Source organism: Haliotis rubra, unplaced genomic scaffold (genome assembly GCF_003918875.1).
Source record: "Haliotis rubra isolate DU_JTF1 unplaced genomic scaffold, ASM391887v1 Scf82, whole genome shotgun sequence".
NCBI classification, from domain to species: Eukaryota; Metazoa; Mollusca; class Gastropoda; order Lepetellida; family Haliotidae; genus Haliotis; species Haliotis rubra.
In genome coordinates, this window is record NW_025767546.1 from 1,496,764 (window position 1) to 1,522,557 (window position 25,794).

At 38.8% G+C, this 25,794-nt stretch overlaps 2 protein-coding genes across 2 annotated transcripts; one reads left to right on the top strand and one right to left on the bottom strand.

Annotated features, from left to right (window-relative positions):
• The first annotated feature begins 10,902 nt into the window (after positions 1–10,902).
• Positions 10,903–16,176, top strand: LOC124262068. The gene is made up of 10 exons (XM_046696490.1): positions 10,903–10,965; positions 11,050–11,161; positions 11,267–11,331; positions 11,565–11,942; positions 12,310–12,375; positions 14,567–14,623; positions 14,996–15,081; positions 15,414–15,563; positions 15,685–15,706; positions 15,935–16,176. Exons 1-9 carry the CDS (start codon positions 10,903–10,905, stop codon positions 15,695–15,697), a joined length of 990 nt encoding a protein of 329 aa, XP_046552446.1. The 3' UTR covers positions 15,698–15,706; positions 15,935–16,176.
• A 2,784-nt stretch (positions 16,177–18,960) lies between these two features.
• On the bottom strand, positions 18,961–21,907 carry LOC124262026. Its single transcript, XM_046696444.1, has 4 exons — positions 21,784–21,907; positions 20,907–21,019; positions 20,315–20,460; positions 18,961–20,099 (listed from the first exon to the last, which is right to left on the bottom strand). Exons 1-4 carry the CDS (start codon positions 21,901–21,903, stop codon positions 19,879–19,881), a joined length of 600 nt encoding a protein of 199 aa, XP_046552400.1. The 5' UTR covers positions 21,904–21,907; the 3' UTR covers positions 18,961–19,878.
• Between the last annotated feature and the right edge of the window lie 3,887 nt (positions 21,908–25,794).

The window sequence follows — 25,794 nt, forward strand, 5'->3', positions numbered from 1 at the left end:
CAAGGTTGTCAATGACCCCCACATATATTCTTATCTAAGATCAGATACTCTTAATATATGTTTTATATAATACTGTTAAGACTACCGAAGACCTCTGTGATATGTCATTCTAGATGTAGTGTACATAGCTGTTATCAACCCTGACCATCATCGACTGTGTCTGATGTTCCTGAATGCAAACAAACATGTGCTCTGTGAGAAGCCAATGACCCTCACCTTGGCTGGTTGCGAGGAGATTCTGAAGGTCGCCGAGGAGAAGAACCTGTTCTTTATGGAGGTAAGCTTATAACCACGAATAAGTTCTGAAATGCTTGGCGATCTTTCTATGTACTATTCGGAAGTTGAAATAATATACTCCTTGTTCAACAGTGAGTTTGTTTCTTTGTAACTGAATCTTCAATGTATTGTGTGTCGATATCAATCTTCTGTAACAGATGCAAATGCAATTATCACCACTCTTTATTTGTTGTGTTATTTGAACACCACATTCGGCAATATTCCAACAACATGCGCTCTCTTGAAAAAAATAAGGAGGCTGCGTATTCTATCGCCCTGTAACGCATAGTGTGCAAGCTGCTATGTTTAAATGTTTTCGGGGTCTTGGGTGGTCCGGAAAGTTCTAGAACAGCATACACAAATCCAGCATTTTATAGAATCTCCAAGAAGAGATCCAGACAAGTGTCTCTCTCATCTCAATGGACATCAAGACAAGCCGTTATGAAGATCATCTTTTTACCCTGGATATACCTCTTTGCCTTCATCACAAAATTATTTGTAAAACGTGTCCCAACTATCAGGCTGAAATTTGATTGAAATTTTTGGTATTGTCATGAATTGTTCTCCAAGCAACAAATGTTGAAAGAAACCTTTCCTGTTAGCAATAGGTGCTGGTGACATCATGTCTGAAGCAAGAAGATGGATTCTTCTTATTCACAAAACTTTTACCAACTTCAGGTGAATTATTCCATCACTGAAAATATTGTCCCCCTCTTCCTCCTCATCATCATCGTTAAGAAATGCCTCTATTCAACAACTATAGGGAATATGGTCCCGCTGCTTTCCCGTGTACGACCAAGTTAGGAAGGAACTGGATTCTGGGAGTCTCGGAGACGTGAAGCTGATTCATGCATGCATCTGTATCTCCGTCTACCACTGCGATAGAATCCAGCAGAAGTTGCTGGGTGGAGGAGGTCTCAAGGACGTCGGTGCCTACGCCATCCAGGCAGCACTTCTTGCCTTCAAAGGAATGCCGACTAAAATCGTTGCCAAAGCAGACATGTCTGACACTGGTAATTTGCTCTAGGAAAACCTTACTTTTTGTTCTCTACTTTCTGTACATCAGTAATTAGCTAACCTGTGTGGATAATTGGAATTGTTGTTTGTATGTCGAAGATCTTATTATTTCTTTCTTGTGCCTGCTGAGGAAAACAAAGTCAGTTCTCTGAAAATGAAATTGTACTTCAAATTTATTAAAAAACACACTTAGAACGAGTGGAAATATTGATAAGAGAGATCTAGACCATGCCATCACTTCCATAACGTAGCGATGATGGTGAACGGATCCAAGGTATTTAGCGTGAATGAAGATATAATTCCCTGGACACACGAGGATGGTATGAGTGGATTGATACGTCTCTGGTATCGTGTACTGACCATTCGATGGTGTTGTGTGCAGGCGTGGATGCTGGCGGGAGTGTCATCCTGTGCTATCCCGGGGGTAGGATGGCAGTGCTGACGTACCACACCCAGGTGACAGGGGGCGACAACAGCCTCCACATACTTGGCACACATGGTAGTATACACGTAGGTATTGGTGGAATGACTCGCCTTATAGTTCCAGAAATTGGTTTATTGGCTGCGCAATATTTTGCTGCATTCACGTTCTGTGACTACAAATGTATGTAAATATATCGAATCTGTGAAATACACAATGCCATTTTAGAAAGTGATCAAATGTAACATATGTTATATTTGGGATTACACTTTCTTAGTACAGATTCTAGTACTTTTTGAGTTGATTCGAACCCACAACCTCAGAGTCAGGCACCTGATCGCCAGCACACATAGTCAGACGCCTACTAAGAAAGTGTAATCCCAAATATAACATATGTTACATATCGAATCTGAACATAACAGTCGTGTGAATGACGTATGATAAGTTCACAGTCGGGATAATTAAGGTACCACTTTTGACTAGCGTGGGTTGTGAACTAATTCATCCCAGAATTCATCACAGGATATGACGTCATCTAGCACACATCATACCATCAGTATGTGCTTCTTCCCACACGAAGCTAAAACTGTAATATTACCTAAAACAAAAATCACTCTCATATTACAGTTGCACATTTTTACCCATGTCGACATCTTCAGGTGGAGAAGCCATTCTGGATTCCAAGTAAGGTTCACACTCCAACCGGGCACTATGACTTCCCTCTTCCAGAGTGTGACTACGACTACAACTATGAGTACTCCTCCGGATTTGTGTACGAACAGGATGCCGTGAGAGACTGTCTGAAGAAAGGTTAGTGGGTAGATGGTGAGAAACTTGTCAGCTGTGTTACTTCTCTAAAGCGAATGCCTGGAAATAAATGAGTGAGTGATTTTGGTTTTACGCCGCTCTTCGCGTCTTCGGCGTGACGAGCTAACTCTTTAACAACTATGCTACCCCACCGCCCTTGAAATAAATTATACTGGACCAGACAAACTAGTGATTTTTTTTTTAAACAGTACCAGGTATTTTGAGCACCACTACTGAGGTAAATGACTTGTCTTATCAGTGTCAGAACAGTATGATATTCAAACAGCTAATCATGAACATTATCATCTCGCCCATGAATGCGTCATAGAGAGTATTGCTATCAGTGATTACATAATTTTTATATACATTTAGAAATTAATTAAGCAACGCCCGTATTTTCTCAGACTGAGCAGGCTTTAATAAACTAGTGCATGCAATGTGTCAAAGATTTCCATACCATATGGATGTTGTAGTGAAAAGAAAGGGTTGAAGAGAAACATGGCCAAGATTACCGGACGTAATCTGATGTATTTGAAGGTGGTACAGATTTGGAAAATGACGCCATTTCATGCATACACATTACAAATGTCACTTTTCTTGCAGAGACTTAACTGTCGGTAATCATACACACATTATGTTCGCGGAACTGAAGAATAGTGTCTTGCAAGTCCAAATATTGACTTTCTATTAGTATCTTGTGTAACCTCCCTGCACATGAACAACTGATTTAAGACGCCTCCTCATTCTTTGGGTCAATCTCTGGATTATAATTAATCCTGTTCCATTCCCCATGCAAAGTAACGGTCAATTCACTGAGTTGCAAAAAACTGGGGGACAGCACGTGCATTGCCATCCATAAAGACGGGTCTTGTGGCTAGATTATCTTTATCAAAATGTGGGACAACAGCATTCTTAAGAATCTTCTGTTGATACCGAGGCCCATTAAGGTTTCCACAAATGGTGATGAGGTCCATCTTGCAACCCAAGGAAATGCATCCCCATACCATGATTGAGCCTCCCCTAAAGGGAACCGACTCCTGGATATTGCGGGGAACCAGAGCTGTGTCTCCAGACCATCCACCATTAGCAGTAAGAAACGACTGTCATCGGAAAAGTGAATGCAATGATCCAGCGAACATGTTGATAACACCAGGCACGTCGTGCTGCTTTGTGAGCTGGAGACAGTTCTAACGCTTGATGGCCCTGTATCCTGCTACTTTCAGCTGATTACTATGGCGGCTCATTCGGGCCATCGCTTTATCGCCCTGAAGAAATCTAGGCGATATCGCGATAAAAGCGATAGTACGACACGATATTGCGATATGGCGACACGATATAGCGATATTGCGATATAGCCAAAAAACGAAATAGCGATATCACGACGCGACATGACGATAACAAGACACGATATAGTGATAACGCAACACGAAATGGCAACAACTCGACACGACATTGCGATAACACGACACGAAATGGCGATAATACGACACAAAATGGCGATAAAAAGACGCGATATGGCGATAACGCGCAAAGGCGATATTGCGATATGGCGACGCGATATGACGATACAGCGACATTGCGATATGGCGATACAGCGACATTGCGATATGGCGATATGTAGAAAAGCGGGTGAGTTGATTCATTCTTAGGATTCGATAATAAGATAGCGGGAAGTATGTGAGATAAAGATGCACTTGATGCCTGGCATAGATATATAAAGGGATATGTAGTGAATCATATCAACATAAACGACAACTTCTCTGGTTAAATCACCATTTCGCAACACATTTTGATAATCAATAGCTGGTTCAAACAAGGAATTGTTAATATTAAAGACATTTTCAATGACTAAGAGGTACTCTCATTTGCAGAACTTAAAACAAAATTTTATATTAAGGGCACAGTGCTTGACATAAATCGTGTCATCATCAGTATTCCCCCAAAGTCATTCTAACTGCTGGACACCCAAACATAACAAAGGTATCGATAAGTTCCCCTTGGAATGATCTTATTAAACCTACTAAAGGATCTAGATCAGTTTACGATAGTCTCATATCGAAATCCAATTTTCCAAACGTATGCGATAAATGGGAAAGTGAAGTAAACGATCATATCGATTTTAAGACCATATTTGTGCAATATAGACTAACCATTAAAGACCCAAAGCTTTTGGATTTTCAATACAAATTTATTCATAGAGTTATTTATACATTAAAATGAAACTAAAATTTAGTTGATAATGACATATGTATATCATGTGACGTAAGTGAGAATATTTATCATGTATATATTGAAAGTCTCACCATTAGATTATTCTGGAAAGAATTCACCGGTTTTGTTAATTGTGTCCTGTACAGAACATTCGTACTCTCAGCTCAAGATATACTATTTTGTGCCAATAGCGACCCCTTGCTCAACCATACGATCATACTAGCCAAGAGCCGCATTTTTGTCAGGAATATCAAGGGTGTAAAACCAAGTGTCACCACATATAAAGGGTTATTAAAAGATGTATATGACATTGAGAAATATATTTCCAGAAACAATTTCAATATGAATTTATTTGAGAGAAAATGGATTAGGCACGATATAGCGATATTGCGATACAGCCCCAAAACGAAATAGCGATAACACGACACGATATGGCGATAGCAAGACACGACATTGCGATAACTCGACACGACATTGCGATAACACGACACGAAATGGCGATAACACGACGCGAATTAAGAAATACACTTCGCTCTACCACCATGTATAGTGTAATAAAACACACTTTTGCCCTGAACTATTATAGTTAAAGCATGAGGACGCTTGCGTCCGAGTGCTTTAACGTTGTAATAGTTCAGGGCGAAAGTGTGTTTAATTACACTATATACATGGTGGTAGGGCGAAGTGTATTTCCTTTCTAAGATGCCAAATTTAATACTTTCTAAAGATAATTACGATTAATTTAAGGCAGAAAACAAACGACGGTGTCGGTGACCGAAATTAAGAATCCTCGCACAGGGCTAACTGGCGCGCTGTTCTATTGATGTGTCTGCTCCCCTACGTTAAGACGAACGTTACCAGAAAAAAACAAATGATAACAGTTTGATGACGGTTTACGTTCGGATTAAATATCTTCTCTGAATTATTTTAATTACATCTGTCATTAACGTAAACCATATGGGGCAATATGAACGTTGCATTTCTACTACCAGCGTAAGTTTAGATCAGTACATCCAGAGGAAGTTGAGTAGTCAAGCGACATTCCACAATTGCATTGTGGGAATGTAAACATGACGAACGTTACCGTGTCGCTGAAAACTTGTGAGTCGAAATGACACATTTTAACCGTCGTAAAACATAAACGTAATGTTTCCACCAGTGATGTTAGCTGCGTGAAGCAACAGCAAACCAAGAAACTGGATGCAACGGTGTAGTTTACTGTAGGAGGCCGTACGAGGCGATGACAACTGACATGCATCGTGACGTCGCTTACATTGTGACGTAATGTAAAATGGTTCGATTACGAGGGGGCACACTAGAATGGCGCAGTGACGGGATAACGTCATTCAATTGTTACGTCTGATTGTCTGATAATGTATTTTTTTTTTTTCGATTGTTCTAACCGCTAGGCATCTTAGAAATGCCGATAACACGACACGAAATGGCGAAACAGCGATATTGCGATATAGCGATATAGCGATACGGCGATAATGCGATATAAACAGGCAATTTCGTGTCGTGTTATCGCAATGTCGTGTCGAGTTATCGCAATGTCGTGTCTTGCTATCGCCATATCGTGTCTTGCTATCGCCATATCGTGTCGTGTTATCGCTATTTCGTTTTTGGGCAATATCGCTGTATCGTGTCGCCATATCGCAATATCGTGTCGTGCTATCGCTTTGTCGCAATATCGCCTAGATTTTTCAGGGCGATAAAGCGATGGCCCGAATGAGCCACCATAGATTACTGACGGTTCTGCAGGAAATGGCTCCGGATGTGCTTGAGTCCATGAACCACACCTAACAAGTCTGAACAATGGTTTATCCTCTCTTAGTGTTGTCTTACGGGTCTGCCAGGACTTTGAAGATCTTTAACATCATTGGTAACCCAGTGCTTGTTCAGGAGTCTTGAAATGATGGAAGGATTGCGCCCAAGTTGATGTCGAATTTGTCTGAGGGACATTCCTGCATTTCTCATGCCAATAATATACCACCTTGTAGCTACTGACAATTTACGACACGCCATGACAGTTATGATACTGAATATTCAGTACAAATTGAAAGGAGAGAGCGTGACATGTTATCGGTAAAATCTTGATTTGAACAATGTTGGGGGTATGACATTTCACGTGCATTGAGCGCAGTTGCGCGTACATTGAATATCTCCACAAAACATCATGCTAACACAGCAAGATACGAAATGTTAATAAGACATTCAGAAAAATGCTCTGTTATCTTAATTCACAGAATTATAGATCTCTGAATTAGGTGTTCCTTAATTAATTTCCATGTGTATATATATCCATTAATATACATGATATAATGGTAAATTATTCTGTTTCCATATTTACGGGTGCATATCTTTATGTTTGCGATGAACCAACCTATATGTTTGAGATTAGCACATCTACATGTTTGAGATGAAATTACGTGTATGTTTAGATGAGCATACCCTATAAATCTGAGATGAACCCATCTGTATGGTGGCTCATTCGGGCCATCGCTTTATCGCCCTGAAGAAATCAAGGCGATATCGCGACAATGCGATAGTACGACACGATATTGCGATATGGCGACACGATACAGCGATATTGCGATACAGCCAAAAACGAAATAGCGAAATCACGACACGACATGGCGATAACAAGACACGATATGGCGATAACACGACACGAAATGGCAACAACTCGACACGAAATGGCGATAACAGGACACGATATGGCGATAACACGACACGAAATGGCGATAACACGACACAATATGGCGATAACACGACACGACATGGCGATACGGCGATATTGCGATATAGCGATTCTGCGATATTGCGATACGGCGATATTGCGATACGGCGATATTGCGATATTGCGATACGGCGATATTGCGATATTGCGATACGGCGATATTGCGATATGTTCACTTGTTAGATCTGCGCATGCTCAAACGGAAAACGAGGCTCATTCGCCATTTGCAAAGTAAAGGGAAACGGGTATGTATTTTCTTACTGAATGTCCTACAGTATAACACTCATTTGTTTTCATGTGCATTGATTGTTTTTGTTGTTATAAACAGACGAAAAACGATGCTAAACTTTGAGGCATCCCGCATACCACTTTGAATGTACACAACGTATACAAGAAGATTAGACTTGTATTTCCACATAATATGCATAATCGTGTGTAAGCTTAGGACTGCGTATTGATTTGTTTTATCTGACACTCTTTGAAAAATAACTTGTTCAAAAACCCATTTCTACATTGAAATATTTGCATCCAAATGGAATAAGGTAAGCCAAATTTTCTCATTTTGGCTAGCTATGCTAATAGTGTGTGAATGCGACCTCACGAAGTTTTACTATGTTATGTTAAGTACGTGGGTCTTCAGCATACAGTGTTGTTTACTCTTTATTATAGAAATCATCCAAAGCAAGTTGAGGGGAAACTAAAGCACTGGACGAAAGTGATACAAATGTCTCAGTTTGAAAGTGATTTTCCTCAAGGCTTTCTCTGTTTTACATCCCACTTGGAATTTGTCCAAGCTGCTAGCTTTTGTGGAGACAATAACCTAGATGTCATTGACTCGTATGAGATCAATGGTTTCAATCTGTTAATATTTTTTGATGAAGCTGATTTGTTGCTATGCAAAACATTCTGTCTCGATCAATTCTTTACGTTCCTTGTCTACACTGTGACATCATCAATTTATTAAAAGGTGAGTAGTAACTGGACATAATGTACAGTTAAGCTTACAGAGTTTAACAAATCAGGACAAAACCAATTAAACTATTTATGTTTTCAAGAAAACATTCTTACTGCAGTTTATTTCAAACCGCATTGTGCAGTATTCATTGCAAAGCACGGCATTGTGGCATTTTACAAATAACGCAAAGATACCTTAAAAAGGCAATTGGGCTCATGGTTCTAAGCAACCTAAGCTTCTTCTGCATCTCGAAATGGTACCTGAATAACCACCCAAAATGATTCTGACTGACCCAAATGTTGACTTCATTCTCATGATACTAACCATAACAAAATACACTGAGTAAACACTCACTACATTCCACTGCTTCAATGCTTTGATTTAATATCAAGTATATCACTGAACAATGTCATCTTAAACATGGAATTATTTCGCTTCTGGTTCGGATCCCGATAGCTTGTTCATTGGTGCTTTTGTCCAGGTGAGCTTCATGGCTGGTGTCACTAGTAATTGTAAAATATTTTCTTTTAACCACCGACATTGGAAACCGGTAATATGTGACCAAATACAGAAGATAACACTGGTTGTTTGAGTGGATTTTAAGTGTGTTATATTATCGCTTTAGTTAATGTTCCTGTGTTAGACTTTGATTAAATTATGCAGTGTCAAAACGTTGGACTGTTAAAGTTATATTTATCAGACTGAAACACTGTGTTTCCGGAAAAAGGAACAGGCCCTGTCAGGTTTCTGTGAGTTGTGCACCTATAAATGGAACCTGTAGTCATTTTCTTGATGTTCAGGTGGTCAAATAGAATAATAATGATGTACAGTAATTAAGTCAATACTTTCGTGTAGTTCAGGTTATGATAGCTTTAGCTATTGAACACACTGGCTCTGCTAATTTCAGTCACTGCAACTTCAACTCATGACATGCTGAAATTAGATTGAAACAAGTTTATAAATATACTGATGAGAGGAGGATGTTTCATTCTCGTGAAGGCATTACATGTTAAAACCTTACTTTGCACATACATATGTTTATTTGTCTGATCATCATATGGTGACACTTACAGCCGTTTAATATTAATGTTGATGATGCTGACGGCGCCCTACTGTAATGCTGGAGGAAAGGGTGTCAGTCAAGCAAAGTGTCATTTACATAGCGCCTTGAGTCGTCTTTTGGAGATGTTTCTGAAAGGCATGTATATATCCAGTGTGTTGCACAGGATAGCAACCTAAACTGACTCATTTGCTTGCATGAAATCGGCTGGCCTGAAAAGTGTTTCCTTTTCGTTGATACATTTTATGGCACATGCTCATCCTGATGTGTAACACATACATAAACACACACGCACACACGCACACACGCACGCACGCACCCATACATGCATGCATACATACATACATACATACATACATACATACATACATACATACATACATACATACATACATACATACATACATACATACATACATACATACATACATACATACATACATACATACATACATACATACATACATACACACACATACATACTCACCTTTATGCCTGTAGACATGCAGATTTGCCTGTATACATATATAAGCACAAAGTAAATTGTGGAATGTTTATCCTTACAGATTACTTTGATCATGTCAAGGCCTGTTATGGGTAATTTGTTCGTGTTGAAGTTGGAAGACAAACACTATTTGGAAGAGTTTAACCTTCGAAGTGTTTATGAAGTTGTCAGTTATTCCAATGGTTACCTATTCAGTTTCAAGTGCTTATCTGCCTACATTCTATCCAAGTTGATGTTGGCAGAGAGGAAAACGTATTTTCTAAGTTTTTGAGAGGTTTGTGTTGACTGTCAACTTTGGTACTTATAATAGGGGTACAATTCACTATACAGGCGCAAGGCGCGATTTAAGAATGTTTATGTTGGTTGCACAATTTGCAACCTCAGAGAGAAGCAGGCTTCGAAAAATGCATCATTGATTTTGCTACCCTTATATATTAAATTAGTAAGCACAGCCCTCTTATAGAGGAACACTTGCTGTAATTCTTTGTAGTTCTATTTCCTCAGTGGATACCGTCAATCTCTTTGGCGAATCATACACCGTAGTCTTCCCACATAAGCACAAATGTATTGTCCGACAGATTTTGAAAGTATATAAAATAGATTCATGTAATATATATAATAGTTAGTGAGGGAGTGAGTATAGTTTTACGCCAATAGCATATTCCATCAATATGAAGGCGAGGGACACCAGAAATGGGCTTTACACATTGCATCCATGTGTGGATTCGAACCCGGGTCGGCGGCATGATGAATATATATAATACAAAAATAGATGACAGAATAGCATGAGTGATATATGAACGTTATTAAACTAATGATGTACATACGGAATTTAGATATGTTTTTGTGCAAAATTATGAATCAGTAAATATGAAAATGAATTACGTTCCTTGTGATCTTTTTTTTCAGCATGGATGAAATTCTTGAAGAACTCAACCTGTCATCACTGAAAAAGAACTTTCAGGACAACAAGGTATGGAAAAGATCATGTTCATTTTTCTTATTTCGTACGTCTATGGTTTATGATCTATTGCACCTATTCTACGTTTCTCTTAAGGTTGATCCTACAGACGTGCTGTCTTTGACTGAGGAGGACTTTAGAAGTCTTGGCGTGCAGACAATTGGGGAAAGAGCACGATTAAGACAGAGGTGCAAGAATTTAGTTTCCGGTAAGATTATCAGACCAATTAATCCGTAATTCATGAGTGCTGATTATGTCATGTTACGTTCAAATAATAATATATCGGCGTTTGACAATTTATTAACTTTTCCAGAGTCTATGTCAGAATCACCAGTTGTTCAACGTCTCCGGATGTTTCAGTCTCAACGTAGACAACGGGTATTGTGGCAATTTCTTCTTACTCATTCATCATATAAATCAAAGCAACTAAATATATTCTTATTAGCAAATTTGTATTGCAAACAATTGTACACACAGATAAAGAACCTGGTATTAGTATCGTGCTCATTTTTCTAAACAATGAATATTTGCTGTTGCTATTTGTTGCACATACTTCTGCTCATATTGATTTGGAAAAACGTTCGTGACGATAATGTCGCTATTATTTCAAGGTGAGTTGGAGAGGTCCAAACTCTGCTGCATCACGATCGACAACCAGACGACTACATATCGGTTGGAAACATAAATCTCGAAGCACGTACACCCTGGTTAGTGCAGGCAAGGGTGGCGGTTCTCAGACTTTTGATGCAGATAAAAATCTGACTTTAACAGACCTTGAAAATAAGGTCATAAGCATTTATTTTCCAAGTGGTGTAAACCAAAGCCAAAACCTTGAGATCTCTAACCTGACGTATCACTTGGCTCACTTTAACGGAAAAAAGCTTCCGAACAAGATCAATAACGAAGATTTTACCGTAGATTTGCTGTATACGCACAGAAAGTCCTACCCAATTAGGATATATCTGCACACATCACCGGTTGAAGAGCAGGTACGTGTGGCATCTTAAAGAAAAGTAATGATAAAGAATTTTGTGTTCAACTATGTCATCCTATACAACTTGACAACCCTCAATGTATTATTCAAGTGTACCTGTGCATACTGTAGAATTTACAAATAGTTCAGTCAGGCATTGAGCATTGAATATGTTTAAATGTAATTTTACACCACGTAATACTGGGTGACGCATATACGACATCATCAGAATGTCTCTATGTATACTGGACAAAAACAGTTAGGGATATATGTAAATTTTGAAATTATGAATAATGATGTATTTATTCATTGACACACTGATGAAATATCAATCATAAAAATACCAATATCCCTAACTTATTTTGTCCAATATATTATTACAGACTGTCGAGGAGGGCTGCCCAGGAGATGAGGAGCCTGATGCGGTTGCGATAGATAATACCTCAGTGGTAAACGTCTGAACACACATGATATATTCTGTAGCTCAAAAGGGGTCACAAGCTAAGAACAGAATGCATGTTTCATAAATCTGGTCAGAGTTGGTATTATTATATTTAGTATTGAATAATGAAAGCGTAATGCTGTTTAACATGAATATTTTCCACATGCTTCCCATTAAAAGAGAATGTAACATACATGAATTATGGCTTATCACGTTCTGTAACCTGAGCCTGAAAAGTCAGATAAGCGATTATTTAACATCACTTTGAACAGTTATATGACGGTGGCGGTCCGTTGTGGGAGGTAAGTCTGAGGTTGTGAGTGAGCGAGTTTACTTTACGCCGCACTCAGCAATGTTCCAGCTATGGCGGCGGTCTGGAAATAATCAAGCATGGACCAGACAATCCAGTGATCAACAGCATGAGCATCGATCTGTACAATTGGGAACCGATGGCGTGTGTCAACCAAGTCAGCGAGCCTGACCAACCGATCCCGTTAGTCGCCTCTTACGACAAACATGGGTTACTGAAGAACGATATTCCAACCCGGACCTTTACGGAAATCTGAGGTTGTGACAAAACTGTGGGTATGGCTTGTATTCAGGGCAAATGAGGGATTTGACCATACGTTCATCTGATTCTGTGCTGGAAGCTGTAGCGCCTTAGGCGTGTTCCATAAGGCAAATAACGAATATTTCTTTGTGAACATGAATTCGAAAGGTGTTAGTTTTCTGCGTAGAGATAACTTCTAAAACATATGGGCAACGTATTTAATGAATATTAATTAGGAACACAAATGTGATCAACCCGTCGAAATTCTGTGCCTGTAAATTAAGTAATATAGTATGACCAGAAATTATTGAGAATTTTAGGAATATGTTTATTTGGATTACTAGTATAAACAACCTTGACCAGCTCTCAAGTGCTTGGTTTGATTCAAGGGAGACAACTCCGTTAATCCTTTTTCATTAGTTTGTGGAGAGTTATCCCCCTTTGTTTACTTGCTAGCAGACGACATTTTCAGTGATCCTCAGAATGGATGATTTAGAGAAGAGGAAGTTGATTTTAGAGTATTGTAACAAGGACATCAGATCAGTTAAAGTGATTTCAAGTAAAAAAGGCATCCCTTTGTCCACTATTTATCGTGTTTTGAAAGATATTGCAAATGGATATGGCATTGTGCACCAGGGAGGCGCAGGTAGGCTCAGAAAATTGACTGTCGTTGACAGGAGGCGGCTTGGTATTCTTGTTTCTAAAAACAAACAAAGGAGTTTAGAAACCTTAAGGCTGGATTTGATTGATAGAGGAACTGTGGTTGTCTGTGTGGAGACAATTAGAACTGAGCTGCATGCAATGGGTTGGCAGAAAAGTCGAGGAATTCCATCACCGATCATGAAACCTGAACAAAAAGGAGCGAATGACGACCTGGTTCTTACATCATAAAAATTTAACTGGGTCAATGAGATTTTCTCAGATGAAAGTTCTGTGTGGCTGTTTCCTAATACACTGAAATTCTGGACCAAACAAACTGAAAAACCTTTGTATCATCGCCCAAAGTACAGTCCGAAATTTAACGTGTGGGGTGGCATATCTTTGTTAGGGGCAACGTCCCTCTGTGTATTTGAAGGGAATATGAACAGTGAACGGTACACAGATATTCTCGAGGGACATTTACTTCCATCTGCTCACGTGTCCTAAGGACATCTTTTGATTTTCCAGCAGAACAACGACCCAAAACATCGTTCAAAGCATTCACAGGCCTGGTTTCGGATCCAAAATATGACTTTATTAGATTGGCCAAGCTATAGCCTTGACCTAAATCCAATAGAAAATGTTTGGGGACTTATGAAGGAAAGTGTCAATAAGAAAAATCTGACAAATGTTGCTGAAATGAAAGAAGAGGTGGTCCGATAGTGGGACAGCATGGACCACGACTTTCTAACTTCTTTGATCAGTAGTATGCCCCGCCGCATTGAAGCCTGCATTGGTGCTCATGTTGACTTGACAAAATACTAACTGTTCACCTGTCTTTGAATCTGGATTTATGTTCTGCTAAATATTCACATTTAATACGTGAGTAATGAGTGAAAAAAATATATAAAAATTACAATCTTTAAGTTCTCAATACTTTCTGGTTGTACTGTATACCTTATAGAAATAAAGTCACGTGTGATAGATTGTTTTATGTGTTTTGGCACAGGTGATGGATATTGATGAGAGTACGTCAGATGACGGAGATGAGCTCCTTCACTGGATAGTGGGACACCAACCATTGTCTTTAATGAAAGGCATGGCCCTGTAATGGTATAGTAGTGAAAGCTTGGCGCTTCGTCGTTTTCTAATGTTTTCATTGAGACGTGAACACATTTCTACACCGGAAAAATCGATTGGTAATGTTAAGTGTTCACTTTTGTTATTTAACACCGAAGTCAACAAAAAGAATAGTACATAAATGCAGGAAATAATACCCTGCGATTTCTGTAGATTTAAGTTGTGAATTAATGTTATGCCATAATTATATACAACATAATATAAATATCGTTGTGCATATTGAAGTGTTATAAATAGTGCGGAAAGCAACTGAGTATGTTTAACTGTATGTCATTTTACACTGCAACTGCATATTTAGCTCCGAGAGCACACAGAGCGTGGGCACAGTCAAGACGAGATTGCCATCACTGATGAAGATCTGGAGCAGCCAACTGAAAGAGAAGTGTAATGATGTTACACATACTTTTTTCTTAATTTTATACGGGTGTTGTTTAAATGAGTAATTATGAATGCGGTCAGATGCTATATCCAGTAGCCCATGCTGTTGTTTCTTTCTTGCTTCTTTGACGCTTTTCTACTCAGATGTAGGGGCGGTGGGGGTAGCCTAATGATTAAAGAGTCGGCTCGCTACGCTGACGACCCGGGTTCGAATCCCACATGGGCACAATGTGTGAAGCTCAATTATGGTGTCTCCCGCCGCGATATTGCTGGAATATTGCTCAAAGCGGCGTAAAACCAAACTCACTCCCTCACTCACTCAAATGTAATGTTTCCAGATCTGATGAGAGTGTCCACAACATACTTCTGAGACTCAACGGCTGCACGAATGTGGGTCGCTATAACCTGGTAAACGTCACACGGGATAACGTCCTCCCAGGAGCCTTGAGGGCGTTCAACAGAGCGTCATTTAATGCCACCAACCAGCTCTCGGTGAAATTCGCTGGAGAATTCGGTATTGATGAGGGAGGGCCAAGCAGGGAGTTCCTTCGTCTTCTCCTCACGGAGGTCTCGTCCATGCCAATATTCATTGGTACTGATGAGTGCAAACTCCTTGATCTAAACTACCCAGGTGATACACATATCACAGTATATCCACGAATGTTAAAATATACAAAAATATTATATATAAGATAATTTCCATTTCATCTTTCGTATTTATGATTATCAGCAGAACTAAATTTATATACAACATCTAAGGACATCGTCCACCTTCATGGTAAGTTAGGATAAACAATAGAGCCTTTTGACTTACTACGCGCCCCCAAAATACAAACCTATTTTTGCCATTTATTTTCAGTTATCTTTTGAGATGGCGTATCAGGTATCGGTTCCATGCTTGGATTATATACTTATTCACAATACAATGGTGGAGGAATAGACATGTGTGCACCTAACAAAACAAACACTTCCTTGCTTAGATGTTTAATCTTAGCTGAATGTTGTGGAGCATGTATAGGCTTCCTCCAATATCCTGTCACCATCACATCCTGGCTTACAGGGGCGGTGGGTAGCCTAGTGGTTAAAGCACTGGCTCGTCACGCCGAAGACCCGGGTTCGAATCCCCACAAGGGTACAATGTGTGAAGCCCATTTCTGGTGTTCCCCGCAGTGATGTTGCTGGAATATTGCTAATAGCGACATAAAACCCAACTCAGTCAGTCCTGGCTTACATTTCTGTTTTGGCTAAGCGTAGAGCTGTAACACTCTTTGATTTCTCAATATCCATATTCTTCACTGTCAGTTATCTGGGACCACAACTAACTAACTGCTCAAGCGCATGACCAAAAAATTTCACTTCCTTTCTGGAAGAATTTTGTCAACAAGGAAGAGTATTTTTTATCATGTTGAAAGCGGATTTAGATTTTCAAAATGTCCTTTTCAACAGCTATATATAATAATCTTAAAGGACCTAAACTTTGGCATTCATATTTCTCCTTTGAATGACCTATATTTTCTTTTCTCACAATTTATGCTGACAATGCTTGAATATCGATTCTGACATCCCGTATGTAGTGTCTGCTTTTGTCAACTATCTATACAAGTAAGGTGCTGGGTATTTGCAGTAGAGTTGTCATGTCAATTGTCATAGTAGCTTTATGCATGCGAGTGCAGTGTGTTCTGTGTCTGTATCTGTAACTTTATTAATAGACAATAGTTATCCGAAACACATACATCCGTAATACCACATCTTTGTATAAACGTTGCACAGGTGTTTGGATATTAAATTATGTAACTTATCAATGATTAGAACGAAACTAAATTGAATATCAGCATGGTTTATTTTAATATCACAAGTTTTACACTGAATGCAATTAATAGAATGATAAATGGACATTTTGTATTACTATCGGATTATTTTCACTCAAAATTCAGGAAGGCTTGCGTGTGTATACGTCAGCGAATGAGAGTATTGCAAAGAGTGAGTGAGAATAAATTTCGTGTTTTCATCTCAATATGCACTATTTTATATTTTAGCCTTACAAAGCAAAACTTATCAGACTGTTGGATTGATGATGGCATATTCCCTTGTTCACGGGGGCCACAACCGTCCTTTCTCAATACTCCTTTATGACGTCATCGTCGGAGGTATAGACGCTGCAGCACCTACTATTGACCACATTTACCATCCTGAGTACAAAGGAACAAATAACTAAGGTAAAGTACTTTTTCCGTTCTCGGTCATGTGCTTGCAAAAATAAACATACAATATCAGTATTTGTATAACCATAAATATGTCTGGTTACAAAGAACAATATCCAGGACATTTGTTATTGAACGTGCCTGTTTCGCAAACACACCGACAGTCCTATAGGATTCTAAGTTCTTTTCAGCTGTGCCAAGCAGAGGACACGTCAGCAGTGCCAGAAGCTGAGGAGCTGATCCTCCTTGCAGGATGTGGCGCAATGATGTACAGGGCAGATCGGAAGGACGAGATGATTACAGCACTCATTCATTTCCTGGTTCTGGGTCGTGTGTCACATTGCATTGACCAGTGAGTGTAATATACTTCAAATACATTTATTTTGCTATAATAGTATTATATAATCTCACAAGAACAGCAAAGATGTAATAATGGTGCGTGTTCACTTTCTGTGGGGTAACAAGTTGATCATGTGTTATACTTGTGGAAACATTTGGATGTCTTTATTAAAGCTTGCCCTCTCAATCGACTCATTGTAGATTCTGTCATGGACTCGAAACCCTGGGGGTGCTCGAGGCAGTGAGAACAAAACAGGCACAGCATGAAAGAGCTGTTTGTTCATGAGGACCACAGCATAGATTCCTCGACTTTTGAACTCATCTATACACCAGTGTTTAGCGAGGAAGGTAGTAATACACACAGGCTTGAGAAATTGGTGCACTCAAACTGGAGAGACGTCCTGCTGGATATTGAAGGTATTTGCAAGTCTCTTTAGGCAACATAGTGGTTAATGAATAAGTTGTTTTTTTATGGATATACAACTTCTTTATTCTGTACAGGCGACGTTTTGACATAGATTCTACTGTCGTAGTAAGGCAAGTGGTTCCATGAGAAGTATTTTTGGGTGATATATATATATATGTGTGTGTACATACATACATACATACATACATACATACATACATATGTATATATATATATATATACATATGACATGTTTGGACAATAGATGAGGGATGAGGCTGTATTATTATCCTCTACTAATTAGTATAAACAAGTCATTTTCGCCTCTCAGGGACATCTATTGTTTGGGGTATAGATAAGGGTGAGGCGAACATGAGTTCTGTCGAAACGTCGCCTATACAGAATAAAGAAGTTGTATATCCATAAAAATAGTCCTCATTCTTCATCTACTCAACTTCTAGAATGACAATCAAAGAAAATATTGTGGTCAGTCTTCTTATTGCATGTATACTTGATATTATATGGGTCTTAGCATGATAAACAACTGCGATTTCTTTTTATCTGTAAGGAACTATCATGCTTTCGCCTAAGAATCAATGTGTTGATATAACGTCATAACTGAAACCAGACATTGATACGTTTGAATTCGCGAGTTATAGGTTTGTACAACTTCACTATTTCCAGAGGGTGTGGAAGATACGTCTCTGAAGGAGTTGCTGATATTTTCAACTGGTGCCGACAGAGTTCCGCCACTTGGTCTCAGACCGCAGCCAACCTAACGTTTCACCAGTGTGACCCACTTTCAGCAGAGGCAAAGAGAACTTTCCGTTCGCCAACACATGTTCAAACACATTATCTTTGCCGCTAATTGCGTGTTATGATATGTTCAAAGGAACATGGTTGCAGCTGTAAAGTCCACCTATTTACTACAGGTAAAGATGTAGTTGTACGGTTCCATAGTTATTACACGACCTGTAGGGGGAATTAAGACCCTTTGATCATGTAATACATTGTACAAGCTGCATAAATATACGTGTATTAAAATACACTCTTATCTTGAAATAGAATAATCATTTACCTAACAACACAGGAAAAGCTAACCAGAATATACCATTATTATGTTAGCATCACATTAACCTTCTTATGACACTTATGTTTGGACTACGTAAATACTGTTTCTATGCATTGCATGGATACATGCAGGCATTGCTTTGTTTAGAATATCACTTGGATAATGAGACAAATGTGTCCTTATGAGCTCATTTAGCAACTTCAGTTATTATTCTCTTTTAGTTTGTCAACACCTGTGATTCAGAATCTATGGAAAGATGTACACATACATTACTTTTAACAATTGAGAAATAGTAGAACTTAATATCATTTTATACAGTTCCGTCATATGAGTAAGACATTCAGAAACGTAATTGGTGTAGAGAGTATTTTTACACGACAGGCTCATTACGTTTTATTTAAACAATGTATACTTCGAATGTGCATACTACGAATGTAACAGTTTTGAAGATGACAAATGGCCTACATTTATAATCTCTTTTGAATTTTAGTTTACAGTGAATAGTATTTTACACAAAACAGTACTTGCGTGAGACATGATTTATAATTGAAAAGTTGATTACGGTTTTGTTTCAACCATTATTTTCAGTATGTTATTCGTATGGAATAATTATTAGTTCGGGTTTAAAGTCAAACCCTCTGTTTGTAATCCTAAGAATAATTCGGCGCCTACATGAGAGTCATATAAAAGGGGGGCATTAATGAAAGTGACAAGATGCTTCAGATGAAGAGGTTTGAACTGTTTGAAAAATGTGACTCCATGTCTCCTAACATTCTTTAATAAAGTCATATTTGATGCACGTTTCCCTCCAGTTTTGACACGAGCCAAGCATATAGGTCAAGAGCTTCCTGGGTATCCTTTGGCTCTGTCTTCCCGTTGAGGATTAGGAGATTCTGACAGACGTCTTCGAACTCTTCTTCACATCCCGAAGGGCGAGGTATGGTGCACATTGACTGAATAGCGTGGATGTCTCGTGCGTCAACTTCAGTCTTGAAATCAACAGTGCCTGAAACATATACGAAGGGTTTAACGCAGTGTCACAACAAGTATAAACGACACACATTTCGCGAGTTTTGGGGTGGAACCCGGGTCAAAGCGTAACATGCCAACGAGTTATCTTATAACATCTTTCTACCGTAAGATATGGAAAGTTATGTTTATGCATTAACTGCAACACAACATGATATGGACAATACTGTTGGTGACTCCAGTGAATCCTACCATATTCAGATGGAATAAAAAAGAGAAGATCTGGCTTTCCACTGACATCTGCCCCCGTTCGCCTAACCCTGTGCTGGTTCCATTCATTGGCGATCTGGTCAAGCTCAGTCTGTATCAGCCGAGTGAAACAGAACCTCAAACACTCCCTGTTCAAAAACAGATGTTGCACTTTTGACAGTTAATGTTCACTGATGAACTAAGTGTAAATGTAAAATCCTCGTGTACACTGTAAATTCGCTAAATAAGTCTGTATAACGGGTTTTACGGTCATATATTCATAAATGCAAATCGTGTGTTGAAATTCATTCCTATGGTAACAGTAACAGCTTCACATGCAGCTTTTATAATCAACAAAACAAACACATGTTAGAGAACGATACGAAATCAGAAAAGAGTTGTGTGCTCGTTGGCGTTGCCTACCTTTCTTAGGTTTATTGAAACAAATGCAAAACACACTGCTTGGTTTGCCAATTAAATATGTATGAACCAATAGCAATTCTATTTTCATATTAACAAAACATTATGAAATTATCTATTTCAATGTTGAATACAGCAAAATATAATGAAAGAAATAGTTGTGATTGCTACTTACATGTGAAGGTTGTTGTCAGTTGATACAATGCCCTGAGATTCCATGTCCTTGAACAAGTTGATCCAGTAATCCGCACCATTTTGTCTCAAGGACAACCACCATCTTTCTATTCTCTGCAATAAACAATGCTTCTTTCAAAGTCAGTTACACATGCATTTATTTAGTGCTGAATGCTCCCAGTCATATCGATGTGTATAACACATGGAAAATAGACTTTACCTCTATAAGACATATTAAGACATTCCATGAAAATATCTAGTTTGAGTGGCATTGTTGATATGGTGAACAACAGGGAGTGTTCAATAGATATACAACTTCTTTATTATTAATATGAGCGACGTTTCGGTGTAGCTACTTACACCGTTATCAAGCAAGTGATGTACAATACTGCAGGCAAGGCTATATATACATAGTCAAGTTTGAACAGTAAGTTGATTGATGTCTACACAATTAATGAGGTTTATGTACAGCGTTTACACAAGAAGGCAACTGTTACATGTACATTTTGTTACTATGTATATATAGCCTTTCTTGCAGTATTGTACATCTCATGCTTGATGACAGTGTTAGTAGCTACGCCGAAACGTAGCTCAATAGTACAGAAGGTGTATATCTATCTATCTTCCTCAGTTGTTCTATGAAAATAGGAGGTGTTTTCATCTTTAGATGTCACTGAAACAACGTGAACAGAAACTACCATGTGTGATGAAAGAAAACCCTTTCCACATCCATACAGAAATCACTACTAAAAGCAGAGTGGATAATTCCGACTATGTCATGAGCTGTTTTATAGTGATGATACTCGGTGTATTGTGAGCTAATGCTTCATACTTAGGAATAAGTATCAGGGTTTATATGTTTTGAGTTCAGTAAAAACCTGATTTCTGTGAGAACTGCCATACAAGACACTGTTTTCTCCTGCCATATCATCCGTGTGTGACCACCTCATTGCTTTTTGTATATCTTCAATAAATACGTTCTCAGTCCCCCTGTCCATTCTTATGCAGCGGGGAACCCCTGAAAGGAAAACAAATACTGTTCAGTATACCGTTAATGCAATGTACGGCACCACAATGCATCATATTTAACATAGTTACCGTTGTCGAACATTTCCTACGTTATAACATATGTTATATTTGGGATTACACTTTCTCAGTAAAGTACAGATTGTAGTACTTTTGATGGAGTGAGTCCCATTCTGGATTCGAACCCACACCCTCAGAGTCACGCAACTTATAGCTAGCACACAAAGTCAGCCACCTAACCCGGTCAGCCACCGCTGAGTTACATTTGACCACTCTGTAAATAGCACTGTGTATTCATTTCCAACGCTGACTTGATGCAAAGTACAACTTTTGTGAATTGGAATTAGAGCGGCATTAAAAACAACATAATTGGGATCTCGAGTTGTTTGAGGTTCTGAATGTATCAGAAATACAACTGTAGTCTGAAACATTGGAAACAGAAGTCATGCATTAGGCCAAAACGATGATACTATACTCCTCCAGAGTCTCCATTACCTCCAATACTGTCCACGTAGTGCAGGAAATAGTGAGCTACAACATATGGATCTTTGTTACTTCTGCCAACTTTGAGCCATAGTATTCGTCTTGAAAAGCTGAAAATGATAATAAAGTATATATATGCCTTCATTCAAATTTCCTTAACTATGTAAGAATGACAACATGGTGTCTGGTACTAATAATTATTATATAATATTTAGTATGAACTTACCCGCAAATAGCGCCGTGAATAGCAAAACCAAATGGTGTAATCTTGTCGTAGCCATCTATATGTACAAGATAATTGGGTCCCTTGTTACTGTACAGTCGTCTTGAAAAACGTTGGGTCCTTCGGGCAGATACTCTGTCTGGGTCGACAATCCTCAGTATCTCCATGACCATATGCCTAGTATGAATAGGAGTCGTTTATTTCGGATAGAATTATGAGAAACTGATGTGAATAACTTCGACGAGACGAGCGAGCGATTTATGCACTAGGCTACCACCACCGAACCTCACAATAAACAATATTCCACTGACGATGTATTCTTTGACATTTTATGCCTGAACAATACCGTTGTCGCTTGTTGCCCATTACATTTTATAATTTGTAAAGACACGGATAGTGCACAGGATACTCTACCTTGGTACTCTGAGACCATGAACATTTCTTAGGCGTTCAGTCATGCTTCTGTAACCGAGACAGGTACCACTACCTTGCAGCTCATTCTGAAAAGAACAGAATAACTAAGAATAAAGCGTGCATGCGTGTATGTGTACATATATCAAAGACAAATAAAGTTTGATAGCACATTAAGGATGAAAAAGGTCTTACCTGAATAGCCCTTATAACTCTTTCAGGATCTATACATCCCAAACGACGCCTCAGACCAAGTGTGCTGAGCGTTCGCTTCAGAGTTCGTATGCTGAAAGATTTACAGTTGCCTTTTTACTCATTTAACATGCTACGCGTAAGCAACAGTATGGGTTTATTACCATTCATTAAAGATGTGCTTTCTTTATGCTATAGTTACACGACACATGTTGTTAGTATAAAGAAGAAGGAACACACCTGATGTGTATGTCGTGATTGCAGCTGAGGAGACAGCAGATCTCCCGATTCGTATATCCAGCTGAGAAGTACGTGCTGACAGCACCATGTCCTGGAAACATTCATACATTAACAGCAAAAGCAGCACCATTTCTAAAAAATCAGTAATTAGGGTATTTTCTGAAGAATGAAATACGAAGGATTATACAAGAACAACATAAATGCGTATAACAGTTACTAGCTGGTGATAACTACTAATTTACTTACGACATCATCTCTAATAATAATACTAAAATCTTACCGTCACTGCTGTTACTATTTTGGTTCATATTATATGGTGGCTGAATGTTTACTAATATGATCTTACATTACAAATGGCGAGTCGGTTTCCGTTTGTGCATGCGCAGATCTAACAAGTGAACATATCGCAATATCGCCGTATCGCAATATCGCAATATCGCCGTATCGCAATATCGCCGTATCGCAATATCGCCGTATCGCAATATCGCAGAATCGCTATATCGCAATATCGCCGTATCGCCATGTCGTGTCGTGTTATCGCCATATTGTGTCGTGTTATCGCCATTTCGTGTCGTGTTATCGCCATATCGTGTCCTGTTATCGCCATTTCGTGTCGAGTTGTTGCCATTTCGTGTCGTGTTATCGCCATATCGTGTCTTGTTATCGCCATGTCGTGTCGTGATTTCGCTATTTCGTTTTTGGCTGTATCGCAATATCGCTGTATCGTGTCGCCATATCGCAATATCGTGTCGTACTATCGCATTGTCGCGATATCGCCTTGATTTCTTCAGGGCGATAAAGCGATGGCCCGAATGAGCCACCATACATCTGTATGTTTGCGATGAACCAACTTGTATGTTTGGGATAGACCCACCTGTATGTTTGAGATGAGCACATCTGTATGTTTGAGATGAGCATTTCTGTATGTTTGAGATGAGCACATCTGTATGTTTGAGATGAGCATTTATGTATGTTTGAGATGAGCACATCTGTATGTTTGGGTTTCAGGGCTGACAGAGAACCCGGTGATGACCCACGCAGACAGCAGAACAATCGCGTCCATTTCGGACGAGATTCTCCGACAGTTCGGTCTGCAGTACGGTTCCCCTTAGTGCTGCATCTTCGGGGGGAGCGTGGTTGAGAATGTTCCCCAAGTACATCAAGCAGCATTTCTACAAGCTGTGCAGAATAAGACCTAGACATCCTATAATGTCTCTGATATGTTCCTGATACATTGATATTGTTCACCTTCATGTCTGATACAGGAAAATCTTCATGCTATTTTATAAGCATACTCCGTAATGTAATGTATTATGACAGGTTTCTGAGAGGAAATAATATCTACCTTCTAACATCCGTGTTAGAAAAAGGAAATACACGTCGAAAACGAGGACGAGATACTTTTAAAATACCTGGAGATAAAATGTCAATAGTTATTCCCTTTAAGCTGTATTTGCATAAAGCGTGGCATGTATACCTATACCTGATTAGATATATTGATACAAAATATACGATACTTATGCTGACTGACTGACTGAGTTTGGTTTTACGCCGCTTTTAGCAATATTCCAGCAATATCACGGCGGGGGACACCAGAAATGGGCTTCACTCATTGTACCCATGTGGGGAATCGAACCCGGGTCTTCGGCGTGACGAGCCAACGCTTTAACCACTAGACTACCCCACCGCCCCTACGATACTTATGACATTAATGAAGTGTTATGTTGTTTGTTCTGTAGTACTGAATACAAAACAAATGGACATAGAATGCATTGCATTTACTGTTAAAACACAGCCAACACAAGCGTCCTCGTACTTTAACTATAATAGTTCAGGGCGAAAGTGTGTTTTATTACACTATACATGGTGATAGAGCGAACTGTATTTCTTAATTACATTTCAAAATGATTACACGTTTTCGGGGCGTGACAGAATTTTGTATTGTACATATTTACATATAATGCCCCATCTACTTTCACGTCGCAATATGTTTATCACTCTTAATAATACATTGTTGATATTTTAGTCGTCCAAATAGATTTTTTAAACCAAAACATTTTTTTCTCACTTGTTTCAATTGTTTTCTCGTAATTTCTATTATTTTCTCCTTATTTTAAATTTATGTTGAAATGTTTTTCAAAATTGAAAATTTTTGATGGAGGAAATGGAAATATCATGGAAATAATCGAAGTGACGAAAAAAATATCATGATTTCTGATTTTAATTAAACCTGAAATGACGAGAAAATAATTGAAATGACGAGAAAAGTGACAATAAAAAGCTATAAAGATCGAGAAAATAATTGAAATAAGGA